Source organism: Eleutherodactylus coqui, chromosome 8 (genome assembly GCF_035609145.1).
Source record: "Eleutherodactylus coqui strain aEleCoq1 chromosome 8, aEleCoq1.hap1, whole genome shotgun sequence".
In the NCBI taxonomy this organism is placed as follows: Eukaryota; Metazoa; Chordata; class Amphibia; order Anura; family Eleutherodactylidae; genus Eleutherodactylus; species Eleutherodactylus coqui.
Window position 1 is genome coordinate 60,186,514 of NC_089844.1, and position 21,239 is coordinate 60,207,752.

Below are 21,239 nucleotides of genomic sequence, written 5' to 3' on the forward strand. Positions count from 1 at the left end.
GAAGTCAAGCATTCACGTTGCTGCTTTAGTCCTGACTGCTAGAAATGGCCAAGTACAAGCACTTGGCTATCTCTGGCGAAGATGAATGGAGCAGCACCCCGCATGCTTGACTGCCGCTCCATTCAATCTCCAGCTCACTGCAGTGAGGAGAAGAGGGGGACATGGGACCCCTATTTCTTGGGAGGGCACAGCCTCTGGTTCAGCCATTCTTTAGGAAACTTTCCTTGTCTATATTGGAGTATCCAGATCTGTCCGTACACCCCCCAGAATGTCACCAGCCGTGGATTACGGAACCACTACTGCAGTTGCATCAATCTGTGCGGTACGACGTTTGTGTTAGTTTTCCAGTCCCACTGTGATGATGTAGATTGTGTTCTGTTGACCACCGTCTCTAACTTTGACCCAGCAATGTGGCATCCCATTAATTTCTGCTGCACTATGACACAAAGACCAACCGGCTGTACGTAGCCCTATGCTGAAACCATCAGTAAGCTCATCTATTTGATGAAATGGCTCTCAACGGTCTCTTAGAAGCATATTCACCCCTTATCCAGTCCCCCACCATCATCACCAGCATGTTGGTTAGACATGCAGACCTCAGTGACATTGTTAGAATTTCTAAAGATATATGTTCTGCCTTTCCTCAAAAAACATTTATTTAATTCATTTATGTAGCGCATACATTCTCTGCAACACATACACAAATTGTCATCACTTACATTTGACCCAATCCCCATGGAGGCTAACAAGAAGAAACGGGGAGAACCTAAAAACTCCAAGCAATTGTTGCCCTTGGATGATTTTAAACTCAAGACCTCAGTATAGCAAGGCAACAGTGCTAACCACTGAGCCAATGTGCTATGTGTATATCGCAAAGACAAGGTGTCTGCACAACAATTCTCTATGTATGATAAGATACCTTTGATTAATATTGCCATACTTTAATAAATGACACCACTATTCAGGTACCAAATATTACCTCCGGACCGTTACTGCACAAAACCCAGTATACCATGGCCAATATTACCAATTATACCTTCTATACAAGAGCCTGGCATATATTTCTGGTATAATTTACGCCAGTTTCTGGTGTAAATTATACATAAATCTCTTGGCCCAGGTGGTCACGCCTCCTCTAACAAGCCCTGCCCACTTTTTGGGAAAGTGCTGGGGTCGGTGCAAATTGGTGAAAGTCGCAATTCCTTATTTGCAACTTTTTAACGTCAGAAACTGGTGTAAACCACTTAGTAAATGCGGCCCAATGTATTAACTTGGAAAACAAAACTATGAATACTGAAACCAAAATGTGAGGGAATGAGAAATCTGACTCTAATCTACTAATGCGATAAAACTCTACCTGGGCGACTGTGACTCTCCCTAGCTGGGAAAACGGGAATGACGTTTGCTGCATATGATTACCCAAGATATGGTATAGGTGGAAACAAGTATGCAATAAATATATGGAATACAATATCAATAATAGGATAAAGATATGACAACACCCCGGAATATACAAATAACTAAACAAACTTACCCGACTGCGGAGCAGGATAGGAGCGGCAGATGTGACCAGAAACTCCTACAGACTAGAAGTATAACTGGTGCCCTCCATGAGGAGGAGCCGGAATAAATGTGTACAAACGGGTGCTGATTAGCCGGCTGGGACTCATGCCGCCCAGTTGTCCAGTCCATCCACACACCCGCAGGAAATTGCGCATGTTGGCGTCTGACGCCGAGACGCTGGCGCCGTGATGTCACCCTGCTTCCATTGTCCCAATACACCACTCGTCATAACCGTTATATCCAACAACTGAAGGTGATGTCTTCTCTGACTGGAGTTGCTCATTTTCTTCTCTATCTGGCCCAGACCTCCATGAAGACTTCTTCCAGCTACAACTTGTCTCTTCAGCATTAAATACACAGACCTCTTTGTATGCTCACTCCTCCAGCACCTGGCCAACCGTTTCACCACCTCTACGCAACCAATCCATCCATACTGCTCCAGACTATTACAAGGCCTTTCCCTTACACAGTAGTAGTTCTCCCATGCCCCATATAATAATATATAATATGTGGTGTCCCAGAGTGACAACCTATAGACTTTCTCTTGAGCCTGTCTTCAACTAGTAAGCAGTGACCGCACTCCAATAAGTGTTTCTGCCTTTTGGTGAGGGACCCTGCACCCGGACTCCCACTGATCAAAACTTTTGACATGTCCCTATGACAATGACAAAAGTTTTGGGAAAGTATAATTTTACTTTAGATTAATAGTTCTTTCAATGAGTAAATGTTTTTAGTACACTTTTCGGCTTCTATTCGGTCTTAAAACTTAATAGACTACTTAGCCTTTTGATAAAATTTTTCTTTTTTTGGCAAACAATTCAGTTATAAATCTCAATGGCACATAGACTAAGGGGAATGTATAAATCATCTTTCATTGTATAATGTTGTACACAAATATCTCAACACCATATAAATGAAAGAAAACAATAAGATTGCATATAACTGTGTCCTCCGTCTAATGCTGTTCTTTGATTACAGTCCCGAGTGGGTCTTCCTGAAGTACTCATTGGCATTCTGCCAGCAGCCGGAGGAACTCAACGCCTACCCCGGTTAATTGGTGTTCCTGCAGCTCTAGATGTGATTATACGAGGTGATTGTTTTTTTATTTATGCATAACAAACAAAAACTACTGGAAGAAAGCATCACAAATTCTCCTACTGGAAGCTGAAATGTGGGTAAAATTGGTAAGCTACCTAGCTGCAGATTTCATAATGCAGGTCACAAATATATTCTTTCATGTGGGTAAAATACTGCTACCCGGAAATATATGAAACCGTACCTTTGGTGCAAAATAAAAAATTTTCACTAAACATAAAAATTCAAAATTCAGCTATTTCTGTTGCAGACCATTTCTTTTTCCAAATGCACTAAATTATCTGCCTTGTTACATTGGAAATACAGCAGGTCCAGCTCACTGCTTACCAGCCTTACTGAATTTACACTTGCTAGACGTCCCTCACCTCCTGCTCATATTTTGTAAAATAGTGGTGATGCTGCTGTAATCTCAGGACTTTAGTAACTAGCAGGTTTCTTGCGCAGGCACGCTAACAGCTTGTTATTCCCTGTTGGGGTATGGTATTCAAGTTATTTTAGCCATCTCTCTCTCTTTTTGATCCGGCTGACATCAGGGAGGCAGTAAAGGGCTGCAGTAAGTCAAGTCTATTCCTACTCTGCCATATAGTGAAATAAATGGAATTTGCCCTGGTAAGTGAATAAGGCCAGTTTCACATTTGTGTTGGACCCCGCAGCCAGAGGTTCCGTCACAGATCCGGCTCAAAGTACCGGAAGAAAAAGGGCGGACTCCATTATAGTCAACAGGGTCCATCCGGCACTGTTTAGTTCCATCCAGAGACGGAGCCATTCAGCCTAATGGAGCAGGAAAGAAGAACCCAGAGTGCAGATGTGAAGCATCATAGTTTCTAATCTAGAATTTAAAAATAATGATCTAATTTACACTTTAAGATGTATGAGGTTTTTAGGTGGATCACTGGAGGTACGCTTTATAGTTCGAAGTCATAACTTACAAATGGAGTCTATCATATAAGAATAAGTCAATCAAACCTAAACTATAATATATATCAAGATTTTCTGAAGGCTTGTGTGTGATGCCCCTTTGGTCCTTATATAGGACAGCATGTAACTTTCAGTACATATTGCACATCAAAGTGCTAACAACCACTTGTCCGTCATTCCGTGTGTGATGTGTGAGTTACACGCAGAGCCTGACAGCACCTGTGATGTCAGTTACTGGCTCTTAGCTCCGCCACCCTAGTCACATGACGGTGATGTAATCACAGGTCCTTTATCCTCCTTGTGCAGTGAATGAGGGATTATGGGCGGACGACATCCCTCACCGCGGCCTGAGTTGCTATGGATACAGCAGTACTCACTCTTTAAGTTTGTACCTGGTTGTGAGACAGCTGTACACCTGTGTGAAGACTCCAATAAATGACACCTCACAAATGTCCACATACATAGCTCGCATTGCACATTGACCAACAACAGTGAAGCATAGTCCTTCACCACGATCTTCTGAATGTGATATCATGTCATCACAAGTGCTAATGCCTCCAACACCAGTTCGGCCTTCATCTAATCGTGAACCGTTGTCCAGTGTTGGAACAAACCGTCGCTGTCATGCAAACATGTCACCACAGACGGTTCAACGCCACCGCGCAGCTAATGCAGCTTACATGACACAGCGACAAGCCACGATGTCACCTCAGCCACCAAGTGAAGTTTGTAAATCTCATGCAGCAGATATGCGAAAGCTACGAGCGAACATGTCTCCTCAGTGAGCTGCTGAGGTTCGTAAATCACATGCAGCTTAAATGTGACAGCAACGTAGCAAAGCTGTGTGTGTGTGTGACGTGCATCTAGCAGAGCTGTGTGGCGCATTGTGCCACCAGAAACACTGGTACTATAATTTCTTAATAATTGCTAGTGTAAATTTAGATGAATATTGGGGTGATTTATATTTAATTAATATTATGGAATAATTGGTGCTCTGTATTGTATTTTCTTGCAGGAAGACATGTTCCTGCCACTGAAGCATTACAGCTCGGTATTGTTGATGAAGTTGTTCAGGGTAATGCTGTTAATGCCGCCATACTTTTGGCCCGAAAAGTTATCGGTAAGCTAATGTATATACACCTTTTTAACCGTTGCCGCTCATTAGACTTTGGACTGTATTAAGATGCATACTAAGCCAATTTATTCACCACCAATATTTAAGCTTAGGCAGTTGATGAATCGTTTTGTGATTTACCTGCCATTAGGATACATTGGTGAATAGACTTTACAGATTTGACATTCACTTATGTTGCGTTTTTGGAGTCTCTTTGAACAATCCCTTTTTGTTAGAAGGGTTCCTCAGCATGAAGGTAAACGCATTGTGTCCCACTGCCTAGACTCCTAGTGGTCAGCTATAAGTTGTGGAGAAATCTACTGGTTTCTTTTGCAGATTTTCATTTTGAAATGTTGCACATGGATTCCCATGACCGTACAAGTTAAAGCATGCTTGTTTATGGCCGCCTGCAGACGGGCGGAAATTCTGCGGTGGGATTCCCCGCAGAATTTCCGCCCCTGGACACCTGCATAGGATTGCATTACAATACGCAATCCTATGCAGACGTGAGTCCGCGGTGCTCTCTGCAGGCGCTCGGATCGGGTCCCGCTGCAAGAATTCTCGCAGCCGGATCCGACCCGGCCGTCTGCAGGCGGCCTATGTATCCTGTCTGTGCAATTCCAGATTCAAAAGGTCAGCTTTGCTTCAATCTCCTGGAAAGTTAATGATTTAAAACTGAGCCTGCATTACTTTAATGTTGTTAATCCTTAAAGGGGTTGTACTACATTTGTATCCGCAGAAAAAGGGATAACTTGCTGATTTGTGGGGGTTTTCACCCATGAGACTCCCACTGCTCTCAAAAACAGGATTCCCATGTCCCGCTCTCCTGTCACTGCAGGGGGCACTTATTCCCTCACAGTGATGCCACTCTGAAAGGAGCGCTGGCTGGCCACATACGGTCAGCACTCCATTCAGTTCAATGGGTCTGATGGAAATAGCCGAGCGGCAACCGCTTGGATATCTTTCCACAGCCCAATTGAAAGTGAATGGAGCGCTAGTGTGCTTGTGCGACCAGTGCTCTATGGTCTTCAACGGTGAGACCCCCCACTGATCAGCAAGTTATCCCCCATTTTGTGGATAGGGGATTAAAGGGGTTGTACCACAATTGCAAGTAATCTGCGAACTAGAATGAGCCTTTGACCTAGTGTGGCTGTAGAAAATCATTAAATATAACCAGATAGTTTAGTATCATGTCATCATTAGTACAGATAAGCATTCTATCAACTATATCTAGCTTCATGTGATCTTGTAGGCCTGTTTGACCAGGACTGCTTTTTTTCATGCTGGTTTATATATGAAAAACAGCTGAATGGAAATATATAACAAAAATGACTTTCTTTGGTTACCTAGATTGTTAAAAAAAAAGTTATTTCTATCTATTTATTTTCTTGTGACTATATAAGATTTTGAAATACTGTTTCACATCTTTCTAGAGAGTTTCGAGCAGAGTGTGTGTGTGTGTGTGTGTGTGTGTGTGTGTGTGTGTGTGTGTGTGTGATAGAGGGGTACTGAGTTTCTTGGTGTGGTGTGAAGTGGTATTCCTCCTTTTCGTTCATAAGGCTATGCATTGCTTTTAATCTCATTAGCCCCAGTCAATTCTGCTGAAGTACACTATCCTACCAGAAGTATTTGGACACCCCTATCAGTAGAGTGGTTCGTATCATATTAGCATGTCATGTGTCCTCTAACATGCTATGGTGCAGATCTTTGGAAATGTCCGCCATAGTTTGTGATGGGAACTGCATGCTATTGGATATATGGATTATGCTGCTGCACCCAAGCTGTCCATCACAAAGTGCAATGCATCGGTCTATCTACTATGGTGCAAGGAACGTCCTCAATAGACCGTTGAGCAATGGAAAAATGTTCTTTAGAGTGACAAAACACACTACCTGTCTTCAAATCAGATGGACGTACCTTGGTGTTGAGGACGCCTGGCGAACACCTTTTGCCCAAGTGTGTTGTGCCAATAATGAAGTATAACAGAGGTCCAGTTATGGTCTGGGGATGTTTTATACGGCATGGTCTCAGTCTGTTGGTTGTAGTAGCAAGAACCACGAGGACAGAGGTGTACCTTTGACATTGTAGACAGCAAAGTGATAATACTCTGGGAATTGTCAGCCATACTTCCAACAAGAAAACGCGCCTTCTGACAAATCCAACACTGTTGTACTTTGGCTTGAGGATATGGATGTTCCATGATTGGACTGGCTGCACAGTGTCCAGACCTGAACCCTACTGAACATCTTTGGGATGACCTGAAACTTAAGGCCAGGAAATATGAACAGTGTCATCTTCTTTGAGAGAACTCGCCAGACATTTGCAGGATGAATGAAGGGAAATGCGTATCAGTTGAAATGTATCAGACATTAGTAGAAAGTATACCACGGAGAGCAGCGGCGTAGCTGAAGGCTCATGGGCCTGGGTGCAAAAGTTTATCTTTGGCCCCCCCAACGTCTCTAAACCTGGAGAGTATCTAATGTCATTAGGGCCCACTAAGTATCAGCATATGGAAATAAATCCTACTTTTGATTCTTGCTTAGGTGTCCAATTACTTTTAGTAGGACAGTGTATTGATTAATTGTCTGTATTAATGTGTATCAGCTAGAAAGCATGGATCTCCAATATGATGGACATCGCCAAGTGAATGTTTAGCGGGTTTTCCTTTCAGAGTTGCGATTGCATCTATGCCTATTATTGTACATTGCTTCCTTCTTCCTCAACAATAGCAGATGATTGCGAGTGGTCCTCGTGTAGCGGTGGCCTCTCCACTGTATCTCAACAACCTTTTTAACGAGCTGAGTGATCATGGGTATTTATGTGTTAACGCATTTAGCTATATAATGAGCCAATTAGATTTCATGACATTGAAATAATTTCACCTTCGTGTATTGAATATACTAAATACAGATGTGAAATACGGATTCTCAGATCTGTCAGCATCACCTAGAATACTTGTGAGTAATTTACAGGTAGCAACATGTGGTTTTCACTGCCCTGCGCAGAATAAACCACGCTGATTCATAATTAAAAACAGCAAAAGCATAGTATTTATTAATTTACAACTCAGCATTTTGTAATTTACCGTAAGCAATGTAATGCTAGATGGTGCTTCTCTCTAGGAAAATGATTAATAGACACAAAGCACATTGGCTTTTTGCTACAGACATATATTGTTTGTCTGCCACGTGGAGGGCATCTAACTTTCCCAGGCCAAAGATTGGGCAATTTAGCTCCTGTACGCTAAGGGCCCGCCTGGTTATAGAGAATAGAGGTGCCCTCACTTCTGCACCAATTAGAAACTAGTGCCACAGGAGTGGGATAAATGTGTATGTATATTTTGGAGTGCTGTACCCACCGGATGGCATCACACCAACATCCGGCTAGACGAAGTATATTGGTAAGTTCACATGTAGCGGAAAATAATGCAGATTTTCTGTAGCAGACAATTCTCACCAAAATCCAAATCATCTCCACGTTATAATCCACACTATTGCTGCGGATTTTGACGCTGATCCACAGTAAACGTCACCCTTTCTATTGAAATGGTGAAATCCGCTGCGGAACCGCACCAAAATCTGCACAAATGGTGTAGGTTTTGACATGGAAATGGTGCCGATTTTCCAATGCAGAAAATCCACACAATTTCCGATACGTGTGAAGATACTCAAATAAAGATTCTGCCAAAGGCATATTCCACGATCCCTGGATCTAAACCTAGAAGGTGAGTGAGTAGATTTATAAAGCCATCCATGCTCCTCTGGGAAATAAGCAACAATACCTCTGCAGCGCCACCTATTGGAAGGCAGTATTGTTGCAAGTCAATGTTAGACTCTTTAGACCAGCCTTATAACAATGACTGGGAATTGAAAACCAAGCCAGAATCCATAGACATTCAGCAACAGATAAATTAGTTAATTATTTATTAATTAATTAATTGTTCTTGTTACGGATTCTGATTATGTTTTTAAGTATGAAATTTATTGGTTAGATTATTGCTGTACACTTTATTAACAATCAATTGATTTAGGGAGGCATTGATAATATAATTTGATTATAGTTAGAGTTGAGCGAACATACTCTGCCGAGCTTGATGCTCGTTCGAGTATTGGCGTACTCAATGGTGCTCGTTACTGGAACGAGCATCAAGCCGTGTTCGACCCCGCCCCAGTTTTTGGCTCCTCCCCGCTGTGACGTGGCTGTTTTGGCCCCTCCCCACCGTGACGCAGCGCGCGCCAATGGCAAATTACTTGTCTGGCAGGCAGGGGAGAGGGAGAGGGAAAGGGACCCCTAGAATAAAAAAAAAAACTCGGCACCCGGCGTCCCACATACAAAAAAGTGAATAAGAATGAATTGTTTTTATGTTTGATATAGTCGTTTTGTATATGACGAAACGCGTTGCATTAGAATGAAAGATTTCATGATATCATCACGGAGTCTATGCCTGGGAGCGCAGAGTATTTTCTTCTATCCTGTTTCTCTGCATTGTGGGTCCTTTCTTGAGGACACAGTTACTCAGCAGCTCCCCTGGTAACAGGGTAAAGGGACGACAAGAGGTTTCTACATTGATTATTACATGCATTCCGGAATGTGGAGGTGCTAATGGAGAAATCCAGGAGGAGCTCCACTAGTCACCGGGTGAGTCCCTATCTATATGTTTTTATTGTTCTAATTCTATATAGAGGAGCGCTGTCCTAATTTAACATAGCCAACTTGTTTTACTGTAAATTCAGGATTTTATATTTCCACCAATGGCCTACAGAGGGCGCTGTTGGCCCATCTTTGTATAGCATGTTGTAACGATATAGAAAATCTAAATAATTGTCTCTATTCTTTTTCCTTCTAACATCACATTTGGTGTATAAAGTGAAATGCTGCATTATGCAGCTTTTAAAGGTAATTATCCCCCCATAAATACATCACCTGCTCATATATTAGGGAAATTACCCACCAAATGCCTAAAATATTACCATATCCCTTTATGAGTAGGATACAACTTCCCCATGCTGATTTTCCCTGCATTATCAGCTGGATGCGAGCGGTGTAACTGCCCCCGTGTGTTGTCAATGACCGGTGGGGCTGTCACCATGTGCTGGCGGACATCAATGCACCTGCTCATAGTCAGATATGGGCGCTGGAGAATGCCGTTCTGTAGCCGCGCTGAAATGGAGCTGCCTTGCCAAAACAGCCTCCTTACAGATTGAGGCCACTTGGTTGCCATCTGACTGGCTTTTTATACCCCTGTCAAACTTTTCCTGGGACATTGCTGCCATTGAAATGAATGACCGACCGTGTATTACATGGAGGTCTTGAGTCTACCAGTGGGGGCGCCATTGTTGGCTAGCAGCTCTGGCTCCTAGAGGAGGGACACTTACCATGACATGCATAGGCTCTAATAGTCTATAGATCGGGTTCTATTTCTGAGACAACGCCTTTAAATGAATGCTTACTAGGTGATATACCCGTGTATGTGTGTATATTTTACAGTAGGTGATATTCTCATGCTGCACGACGATTTTATGAATAGCAGTCCTGGAATTTTACCTCAGCAGTATAAGGAATGGTAAACAATCACATCACAGATTTCATTTTACCTCCTCAGTAAAAAAAAAAATGGCTACCAATCACAGCGCAGCTTTCATTTTACCTCAGCAGTATAAGAAATAGTAACCAATCACAGCGCAGCTTTCATTTTACCTCAGCAGTATACGAAATCGTAACCAATCACAGCGTAGCTTTCATTTTACCTCAGCAGTATACGAAATAGTAACCAATCACAGCGCAGCTTTCATTTTACCTCAGCAGTATACGAAATCGTAACCAATCACAGCGTAGCTTTCATTTTACCTCAGCAGTATAAGAAATAGTAACCAATCACATCACCACTTTCATTTTACCTCAGCAGTATAGAAAATGGCAACCAATCAAAGCACACCTTACATTTTACCTCCTCAGTAAAGAAAAAATGGCAACCAATCACAGCGCAGATTTCATTTTACCTCAGCAGTATAAGAAATGACAAACCAATCACATCGCCACTTCCCTTTTACCTCCACAGTATAGGAAACAGCAACCAATCACAGCACACCTTACATTTTACCTCCTCAGTATAAGAAATGGTAATTAATCACAGCGTAGCTTTCATTTTACCTCAGCAGTTTAAGAAATGAAAGCTGAGCTGTGATTGGTTGCCATTTCTCATACCGCTGAGGTAACAGGAAAGCTGCACTGTGATTGGTTGCCATTTCTTATACTGCTGAGGTAAAATGAAAGCTGAGCTGTGATTGGTTGCTATTGGCAACAAAAATTACAGTGGAAGTCGATGAGTTTTCGATTTTTAATTATGCCAGTAATCGTCACCTGGTGCTGAGGAACGCTCATGAAAAATGTCACTCAAATCGGACCAGAACTGTGAATTTGTACACGACACAAACAGATTTTGCGTTTTGTATACGTATAAGATATCCACATATCTCAGTATAGCACCAGAGGGCAGCACAGTGATTAGTGTTGTTGCCTTGTAGCTTAAAGTGGTTGTCCCGTTGTAAAATATTGATGGCCTGTCCTCAGGATAGGTCATCAATAGTAAATGAGACAGGTCCATCGTCTGGAACCCCTGCCAATCAGCTGTTTGCTGGACTTGTGCACTGAGCTAATATCTGCAGGTAACAGACAGCTCTGTTCTTACTGCAGTGGCCAGGCTAGGTACTACAAGCCAAGTTACCTTTGAAATGAATAAGAACTTTGCCTGCAATACCACGTTTGGCCACTGCAGTAAGAACGAAGCTGTCTGCTTCCTGCAAAAATCCTCGCAGTGCAAGAGCATAGCAGCTTGACAAACAACTGATCAGCAGGGGGTTTGGGTCAACAGACCCCCACCCATCTACTATTGATGACATATCCTGTGGACAGGCCAATAGTTTACAACTGGACAACCACTTTAAGGACTGTAGGTGTGAATCCAACTGAGAGTAATATTTGCATGGAGTTAATATCTTCTCCCTGTATGCCTGTTTTTCCTCCAAGTACACTACTTTCCTTCTACACTGTGAAAACATACTGATGGGTTACTTAGCTTTTTGTGGATTTGACCCTTGTGTGATTTAGAAACTGATGTGAGTGACAATTTCTGCACCGCGCTGTGAAATATGATGATGTGACATTTCCACATTTCGAAAAGCTAAGGTTTTACTTTACATGCAACACATCATAGAAAACTGACACCATGATCCTAGTTTAGCAGAACCCACTAGTTAGGCCACTTACTTGTATTTAGTGTCCTAGTGTGGAGGGGAGTTGTGCCTGTCCCTGGTGCTCTTTGGATTTTGTGTCCTGTCTCCCTTTTCTAGTAATCATTTAGAACTGGGCTCAGGCAAATTACCTTTTTTTTCTAAAACTCCATAATGTGGGCCATCATACATTGCATGTTAAATAGGTTTTCTTTGTGGTTATGTTTATCAAATGTTTTTTGTTTACTAAAGTAAATCACTTACCAGTGTAAAGGCCCTTTTACATGCAACAATTATTGCTGAAAATTTGTTCAAATGGCTGAAAGTAAGCAATAATTGTTATATGTAAACGCAGGCAGTATTCATTCACTTGTAGTTTTTAGCCTGCATTAAAATAGTCACCAGGCCATTCAAAATTCGCTCTATTTGGGAAATCATTCCGTATTTTGAGCGGCTTGACGACTTAACAATGTACTCATTGTGTGCCTTGCATACACAATGAGTACGTGGTTTACTCTGCCAAAAGAAGACAATGAAATCCTGCTGGCCAGATAATCCCTCGCATAAACACACGCTCACCTGAGCACACAACTACTTCTCCTTCTACACAGTTTACTTTAGCTAATGAGGGAAATAGATCCATTATCTGTACTCGTTATTTTATGCAGAAATGTTATTGATTCGTTAAGCCGTTTGAGCGATTATCTTTGCGTGTAAAAGGGACTTAAATTATTAAAGGGATTGTCCAGTTGTCAAACAATCTTTTAATTTTAGTTGCAAATGAGTTAAAATAACCAAAGCAGTAGTATTTACCTGTCCTCTGCCAGGCAGTCCAGCGCTGCAGACTCGCGGTCCTCCTGGTCTTTGCTTAGGAATGGCTACAACCTCACTGGTGCAGCCAGAGGTTGTAGCAGTCAAGTGTAATCCTCCTGGCATTATGACTCCCAGCATCTTAGTGGTGATACCAGGAGAATGGCAGTGTGATAGCTGATTGGCTGCATCGGTCAGGTAGTTGCCTTTCCTAAACAAAGACCGGGAGGGCCACAAGGCTGCAGAACTGGATTGCCGGACGACAGGAAAGGTGGTCCTGCTGCTTTTTGTTATTTTAATACATTTGCAGCTTTAGTTAGAATAACCATCCGACAACCAGACACCCCCTTTAATAATTTTGGTCTAGGCCCCAATTCTCTTTTCACTCCATGGTTGCAAGGAAACTATATGCCCGAGTGTGGTACTTCATAAACATGTGGCCACAACATCCAGCGACCCTGCGCTGTACATGGTCAGTCACTAGAACCATCACACGTCACTGCGGCTTCAATATTTACATATGAGGACCGGCACAACATCTTCATTATATTGGTAAGTGATCTATTTTCATTAAAGTGGCCATTTTTTGCCTTTCTAGACTAAACTTGCCTATCTCGTAAAGCCCTTCCAAAATGCAGAGTAAGCCTGCGAAGCATCAGGGGGAATATTGTGAAGCAATGCAGTTCTTGAAACAATAGATTTCCAGCCAAAACGCACTCTAATGGAAGTTATCAGCAGCCATTAACTTTTATATTTCATTGCTGTCCAAAACCCATCTGCAAGGCAAATTATTTTTATTGAAAGGTTTACCGTATCTCTAGTAACCATGGAGATAAGATTCTGTCTCCTAGGCCGTGGTTACACTTTTTTCTGATTCTACAGACTGTTATAACCTATGAGATCTGAACACTCCTAGGATAATAAGTTCTTAGCTGCATTTCTTTATCTTCTGTGTTGTGAATCTGCTTTTATTCTTTTATATTCTATAGCATTCATTTTTTTTATAAGGAGCGGCTTTAGATCCTGCAGATCTTTTTGTATTTTTGAGTGAATCTCGTTGAAAATTGGTACTTGGTCATGATAAATGTAGAAGTCAAGGATAGTTAAATACGCACTCCAAATAAAAGGATTGCGAACGGCACCTATAGTCCCATGGGAAGAGGAGCAGGAGTGTAACGGATTATAAGACTGAGTCAGTCCACCACAGTCACAAAATTCACCCCCATTGTGTATTGTACAGGATCGGTAATACATTTGAAGACGGATATACTGAGATTGTTTTGCTTTTTTGGTCTAGTAAAGTAGTTACTATCATTACAACAAGCTTTGCATACATCAACAGTACAATAGAACATAAAATCCTTATAATATATCTTATTAGAAAAAAATACTCTTTCTCTACTTAACAGGCTCCTTTCCTCCTCTCTCATACCTCCTAAACTGATCATTATCAGATTACTGCTAACATCCATCCTGGGAGAAGCAATGGATTAGGCAGAAAGTCACAGAGATGCTGTTAGAGACTGTAGCAAGTGTCTTATCTCAGTCTAGGGCTGGATTCACACCCACATTGCTCAATACTGCTGTATAATGTCCTTCAGGCTCTTGCTGTTTTTGAGGATGTGTTCTGGAAAAAGAGGCGAACAGGATTTCCTCTTTGTTATGTGTGCAGTGTATGGCTGCATTCACACAAACGTATATCTGCTCGGTTTTCACGCCGAGCCGATATACATCGTCCTCATCTGCAGGGGGGGAGGATGGAAGAGCCAGGAGCAGGAACTGAGCTCCCGCCCCCTCTCTGCCTCCTCTCCGCCCCTCTGCACTACTTGCAATGAAAGGAGGTGGGGCAAGGGCGGGGCTAAGTTTTCTGAATTAGCCCCGCCCCACCCTGCCTCTCCCATTGCAAATAGTGCAGAGGGGCGGAGAGGAGGCAGAGAGGGGGCGGGAGCTCAGTTCCTGCTCCTGGCTCTTCCATCCCCCCCCCCTGCAGATGGGGAGGATGTATATCGGCCGGTGTGAAAACCGAGCCGATATACGTTCATGTGAATGCAGCCTATAGGAGACATCATAACAAGTCTCCACCCACTAGTTTAGAGAGAACTGACAATTAGAGATTGAGTTTGCAGAGGGGCAAAGTCATATAATGGCCATAAATAGTGCCGCTCTCTGTGTACACACACAACAGCTTATTCTTAAAGTCACCTGAAATCAAAGGTACACTTTACCAGAGAATGCTGTAATGTGAGCACGGGTTTCCATTGGTCAGTTACTGTAACCATCAACATTTGAATTGGTGTTGTAATGGAATATAGATCACTGCTGCAACTACAGTGGTTAATTTTTCTTAACACCCCTAAAACTTCAAACAATAGTTCTATTCATATATTAGATTTCTATTGTATCTCTCCTAATATTGTCAGCCATATTTGTTTTCCATGGATTGGATGTTCAATCTTCCAGTCACCGAGAGGGTTGTCCTACCTCTCTCATCTCTTAGGCAAGGCTCACACAAACAGGTCCGCAGCGGAAGACCTGCAAATGATCGCGGAAGTTAATTGTGTATGGTTTGCTGCGCGGATGTACATTTAAGGACAGCGTATTGTCCTCATGGAAGAATGAATGCAAGCAGGGAATCACATCAGAAAGTTGCTCAACTCCCTGGAAACACCCTTCTATCGCTCAGGCGTCATTCCCTTGTGCTGTCGTGGAGAGAGCTGTTCTGAGAGACTACAGAACAGGATACTGCTCTCTTGGCTTGGCTGGTTTTATACTACTTTTTTTGAAAGTAGTATAAGCCACTTTAAAAAAAAAAAAACAACACTTATTCTTGTGGAGGAAGAGCCCAGAGGAATAAACGGAGATTGCAGACAGCAGTCTGGATGGGTGTGTTGCTCCCTAAACTGTGCCTCTCATGAAGAGGGGCATTCACATGTAATTATGATCGTTCGTCCCGATTGGTTGCCCGATCAATGAGCATTTTTATGTTTGCTGAAACTGAACAAATGAATGTTTGCCCGTTCAACAGCTGATCGTTAGTCCTTTTACATGGCCCGATTCGGGTGAACAAGCGCTCGGAGGAACATTTGGGGCGATAATTGTCACATGGACCACTGGACAGTTTTGATAAATCTGCCCTTATAGTACTCAATCTGTGTTGCATATCTGACAATTGATGAAGAAGTGTTTTCATTGTGTGTAATTATGCTCTCTCAGTCATAGAGCAGCATACACTAGTTTGTGTGGATATCTGAGATAGGGAAATTATTTTTTTTTTTTTAAACCCCAGTGGGAACAGTGACTAGTGTTAGTAATGACAGACTCTGTACAACACTGCTAAATATATTGATGCTAAATGCAAATAAAAAAGTACACATCTTTACAGGATTAAACATGGACCACACGGACTGTAAGCGTCTTACCGGCGCTGGATAGGAGCCTCAGGTGTAATAGACGCAGGTCTGGAGGGTAATGAGGGATAAGCCAGGAGTCAGCCACGGGAGGTCTGAGTTTGCAGTACAAATGGATGAAGCGTGTATTGTAGTCAGATGGAAAGCCAAAGGTCAGCAATGGAAGGTCTCGGTTTGCAGTACAAATGGATGAAGTGGGTAACGTAGTCAGATGGAAAGCCATAGGTCAGCAATGGGAGGTCTTGGTTTGCAGTACAAATGGATGAAGTGGGTAAGGTAGTCAGATAGAAAGCCAGAGGTCAGCAATGGGAAGTCTCGGTTTGCAGTACAAATGGATGAAGCAGGTAATGCAGTCAGATGGAAAGCTAGAAATCAGTATCAGGAGGTCTAGTCAACACTACCTTAGGAGTAGGCAGAAGTGGAGATGATCAATCAATCCTGGGGAGCAAAATAATCACGCATTTAGGGAGTGGCAGGGCAAGGCTTTTATAGGTGGTGCAATCAAGGAACAGGGAGGGGCCAATCGCGAGCTAGGAGCAGGAGCTTGGGACAAGAACAAGCTTATGCAGGGGAACCACCGACTGGAGTACAGGAGGTCATGGGTTTGAGCCCTGACACTGACATTTATTAGCCAATTTAGAGTATTTTATAGGGTATTTGCTTTGTTTATATTAAGCTGTGTTGAAGGTGCAAAGTATTGCAGTGTTGTTACACTCACTTGAATAGAACAACACTGCCGTACCTTACACACCGCCGCTAAGTAAAGTACGGCATTTGCATATACAAACCAGCCTGAAACTGATATGAACGCCGAAGAGGCTGCAGCACTCACATGCTGCAGCCTATTCAAAGAGCTAATCGGCAGGGGGGGCCAAGAGGTGGACCCCATCATCTGACATTGATTGCCCATCCTTAGGATAGGCCATCATTTTTTAAAGCCTGGGTAATTATCCTTTACGTTTTACTATCCTAAAACTAGGAAACGCCTTTAAGAACCTAATTGTTGTGAATTATGCCGACATTTGTGCAACTATGTAACAAATCTCTTCAGATTACCGTCTGTCTTCTTTCTCGTCAAGCCTAGCTTCCTGACATAACTACAGTAAATAAAGTAGAAGATATAAATTTACCACCCTCCCCTTGCAAAATACATGTATTAATTAGTACAAGTTTTGAGCATAAAAATAAAAAATTTATTAACTGGAAGTTTGAAGAAGAAGAGTAATTCCTCGTAACATTAAGAGGCAACATAGAAAGTTGGCATTGATGAGACAGGCGGCAGATTATGCCACTTATCTAAAAGTACAGCTTACTTAGGAATTTCCCAAATGCAGTTGAGCGAATGTGTAAGAAGTATGCGTCTCCTTCTCTGCCAGAGGGGACAGGAAACTAAAGCGCTTCGCAGCTGGTGATAGCGTTTGAGGAACGGACTGAGACCATCTTGTTTGGAACATTCATTTTTCCTCAGGACAGGAGACTGAAATAAACTGCTTAGCAACTGCCAGCATCGAACTTGCACTCCCTTCCCAGCAGAACATATCAAGAGTTGCTGTCATTTTTCTGCTTCCCCCAAATTGTAGGAGATGAAAGAGATGTTTCAATCTGTCACCTTCCTGCTTCAGGGGTGAAGGAGCATCCGATTTGCTTGTATTACACCAGTGCTTTATACAGCCTGCAGCAAGGAGAAAGTAACTGAAAGACCAGACAAAAGAGGGAATAAGCGAAGAAAACGATTATCCAGGAAAATGAACTTCCAAGATGCAATGGATGTCTGTAGTGACTTATACAAGTCTCTTTTCTCGTGTATTAATGCTTTAAAGAGATTCTGTCACCATTTATTTCCAGCTCTCTCTAAAGGGGAAGAACAAGGTAGTAACAGTCGCACTGATGACAGTAATATGTCTGCTGTTTATCTGTGCAGTAGTTTTGGAGAAACTTGCGTTTTATCAGTAGCAGCTAGAGATGAGCGAGTATACTCGCTAAGGGCAATTGCTCGAGCGAGCATTGCCCTTAGCGAGTATCTCCCCCGCTCGAAAGAAAATGTTCGGGTGCCGGCGCGGGGGAGCGGTGAGTTGCGGCAGTCAGCAGGGGGGAGAGAGAGAGATCTCCCCCTCCGTTCCTCCCCGCTCTCCCCCGCAGCTCCCTGCCCGCCGCCGGCACCCGAACCTTTTCTCTCGAGCGGGCAGGTACTCGCTAAGGGCAATGCTCGCTCGAGCAATTGCCCTTTAGCGAGTATGCTCACTCATCACTAGTAGCAGCACATGCATAGAGGACTACTTAAAGTAGTCCTGGATATTAATGAGCTGTAGGCTACTTCTGCCACCCGCATGCTCCAGCCACCGACTGTCTGCTGTTTGCCTATTACTGTGCAAAGAAAGAGAGAGCTGCCAACCATTGGCTGGAGGATGGGGTGGTTGTGGCTAGTCTGCAGCTCATGAATATGCAGGACTAGTTCTGTGTCTGTCTGCTACTAATAAAATGCAAGTTTCTCCCAAAATACTGTACAGATACACACAGCAGACATACTACTGTTATCGGAGTGACAGGCATTACCTTATGGTGTTCTCCTTGAGGGCTGCAAAAACATGGTGGCAGCTTCCCTCTAAAAGGAAATTTAGTCACTGCTACATTTCCCTCCATAACTGTCTATGCCTTCTAGTAGAGCCCCCTTCATCCACTTATATTCCAAGAATTTGCTATACTGTACTTGTCTCACACAAGGTTATCCATTTTTCTGAACTGTAAATTCCAACATGTGGAAAATTTCAATGAAAATTTGCAAGAGAATCCACTGCAGAAATCCGTGACCGACTCTCGGATTTCTTCTGTGGATTTGTAGGTTGATAAGCCACAGATAATTGGCACATTATCAACCTCTTTGAAAAGCAACAATTGTTTCTCTAAGATTATTGCTGATGTCTTTCCTCATTGATATTGCTTTAATACATGCCTGAATGCTCCAGATCAGCAAACTGACAAAACTTCTGCTTTTATAGAGATGGTCACACTTGCTGGTGATTAATTAATCAAGGGCATTTGCTCATCAGCATCTGGCTGCTATTTATCCTATTAAATCCTATGCAAAGAGTACGGGTGTACTTAATTTTTCACACACTGTTCTGCATTTTGGCCTAGTTTTTGTCTCATAATGACACAGTGTGATTGGATATGTTTAGTTGTTCATCAGAGGTTGTATTTAACAAATTTTAATACCTTCTAAGGACCAGATGTCCTTATTATGTCTTGACACATAAAACCGTCAAATTTGAAGAGGGCGTACTAAATAATTCTCATGGGGGAAAAAAAAATATATATATATTCATCTGTTTTTCCTGTTTTGCTTTTGTTTCCTTTAGGAAGTAATCTGGACAAGAGGAGACTCAGCACTAACTATGTACCATCCAATCCAAACATGGAAAGCTTCTTGGACACCGCTGTGGAGAAAGCAAAGAAGCAGTTTCGTGGGGCCCAAGCTCCTATAGCTTGTATAGAGGCTGTAAGAGCCTCTGTCCAGAAACCATACAAGCATGGCATAGAGAAAGAGAGACAACTGTTCACCTCTCTTTGGGCTACTGGCCAGCCTCAAGCACAGCAGTATGCGTTCTTCTCAGAAAGGAACGTTGCGAAGTGGACACATCCCTCTGGTGGTAGATGGGACACGGTTACACCAAAACCTGTCCGCACTGCTGCCGTTATAGGTAGGTTACAGTCACTCTATTGTTCTTTTTTTTCCTGTGTTTTGCATTCATTTTGCACTCTTACTGGCTTGGAGCAAACACAGCACTTTTCACAATAACCTATGGCGGACCTATTATATGTATAGGCTCGATTACAAGGAGTGATGATCGCTAAAAAAATTGCTTAAAGGCGATCGTTTTAGCGATAACTTGGATCTAAATTTGCGCCCATCATGTACTTTTCGTCCACTGCTAGCTGATTGTTAAATTTTAGTCCAACCTAAAAATCGTCCTTCAGCCTTATCAGCAGTTCTCCACGGGTATTGCTGATAGCATTTGTTTCCCGCTGGAGAACAAAGGATCTGAATGCAGATAAGAGCTCTCGGGCTATTAACTGAGTTCAGCTAAGGCTTCATTTGCACACTTAATTGCTATTAAAGGGGTGGTCCCGCGAAACAAAGTGGGGGTATACACTTCTGTATGGCCATATTAATGCACTTTGTAATGTACATTGTGCATTAATTATGAGCCATACAGAAGTTATTCACTTACCTGTTCCGTTGCTAGCGTCCTCGTCTCCATGGTGCCGTCTAATTTTCAGCGTCTAATCGCCGGATTAGACGCGCTTGCGCAATCTGGTCTTCTTCTTTTCTGAATGGGGCCGCTCGTGCCGGAGAGCGGCTCCTCGTAGCTCCGCCCCGTCACGTGCCGATTCCAGCCAATCAGGAGGCTGGAATCGGCAATGGACCGCACAGAAGACCTGCGGTCCACCGAGGGTGAAGATCCCGGCGGCCATCTTCACCAGGTAAGTAAGAAGTCACCGGAGCGCGGGGATTCAGGTAAGCACTATCCGGTTTTCTTTTTTAACCCCTGCATCGGGTTTGTCTCACGCCGAACGGGGTGGGCTATTGGAAAAAAAAAACCCGTTTCGGCGCGGGACAACCCCTTTAAGTAGCTGAGTAGCTACTTAATAGTTTATGCAAAATGATTGCTCAAAGCTGTCACTCAAACTGTCGTTTGAGCAATCATCGAGCCGTGTAAATGGGCCTTAAGAGTGGCACATAGCGAGTATGCAATACTTCATAGATGGTTGAAAAAAAATACTGTATAAGGGTACATTCACACATAGCCGAAAATGGTGCAGATGTGCCACAGGGGAAAATCTGCACCAAACTCTGAATTATTTCCAAAATTTGGACACTGGTTTGGGTGTTATCTGCTACGGATTCTCACTATTTTTCACTACGTGTGAATGTCCCTTATGACAGTATTTATAGGATGGGCTCAAAGCATTTAAAATAAGGCCTCTAGAAATAAATATAGGAATAAAATGATCAAAGGTGAAGATGCGTGAAGACTGACATGTACGGCCTCTGGGCACTGTGAAGTAGTTCTTTTCCACCTCTTGCAAACTAAGTTACTAATT

At 42.8% G+C, this 21,239-nt stretch overlaps 1 protein-coding gene across 1 annotated transcript in view; it reads left to right on the forward strand.

Moving 5' to 3' along the window:
- The window catches only part of EHHADH (enoyl-CoA hydratase and 3-hydroxyacyl CoA dehydrogenase), a 50,263-nt gene that overhangs the window by 9,915 nt on the left and 19,109 nt on the right, over nucleotides 1-21,239 (forward strand). Inside the window, exons 4-6 of the mRNA XM_066575687.1 lie at nucleotides 2,542-2,653; nucleotides 4,592-4,696; nucleotides 19,493-19,834. Of these exons, the coding sequence (XP_066431784.1) occupies nucleotides 2,542-2,653; nucleotides 4,592-4,696; nucleotides 19,493-19,834 (559 nt within the window). The remainder of the gene's footprint in view (nucleotides 1-2,541; nucleotides 2,654-4,591; nucleotides 4,697-19,492; nucleotides 19,835-21,239) is intronic.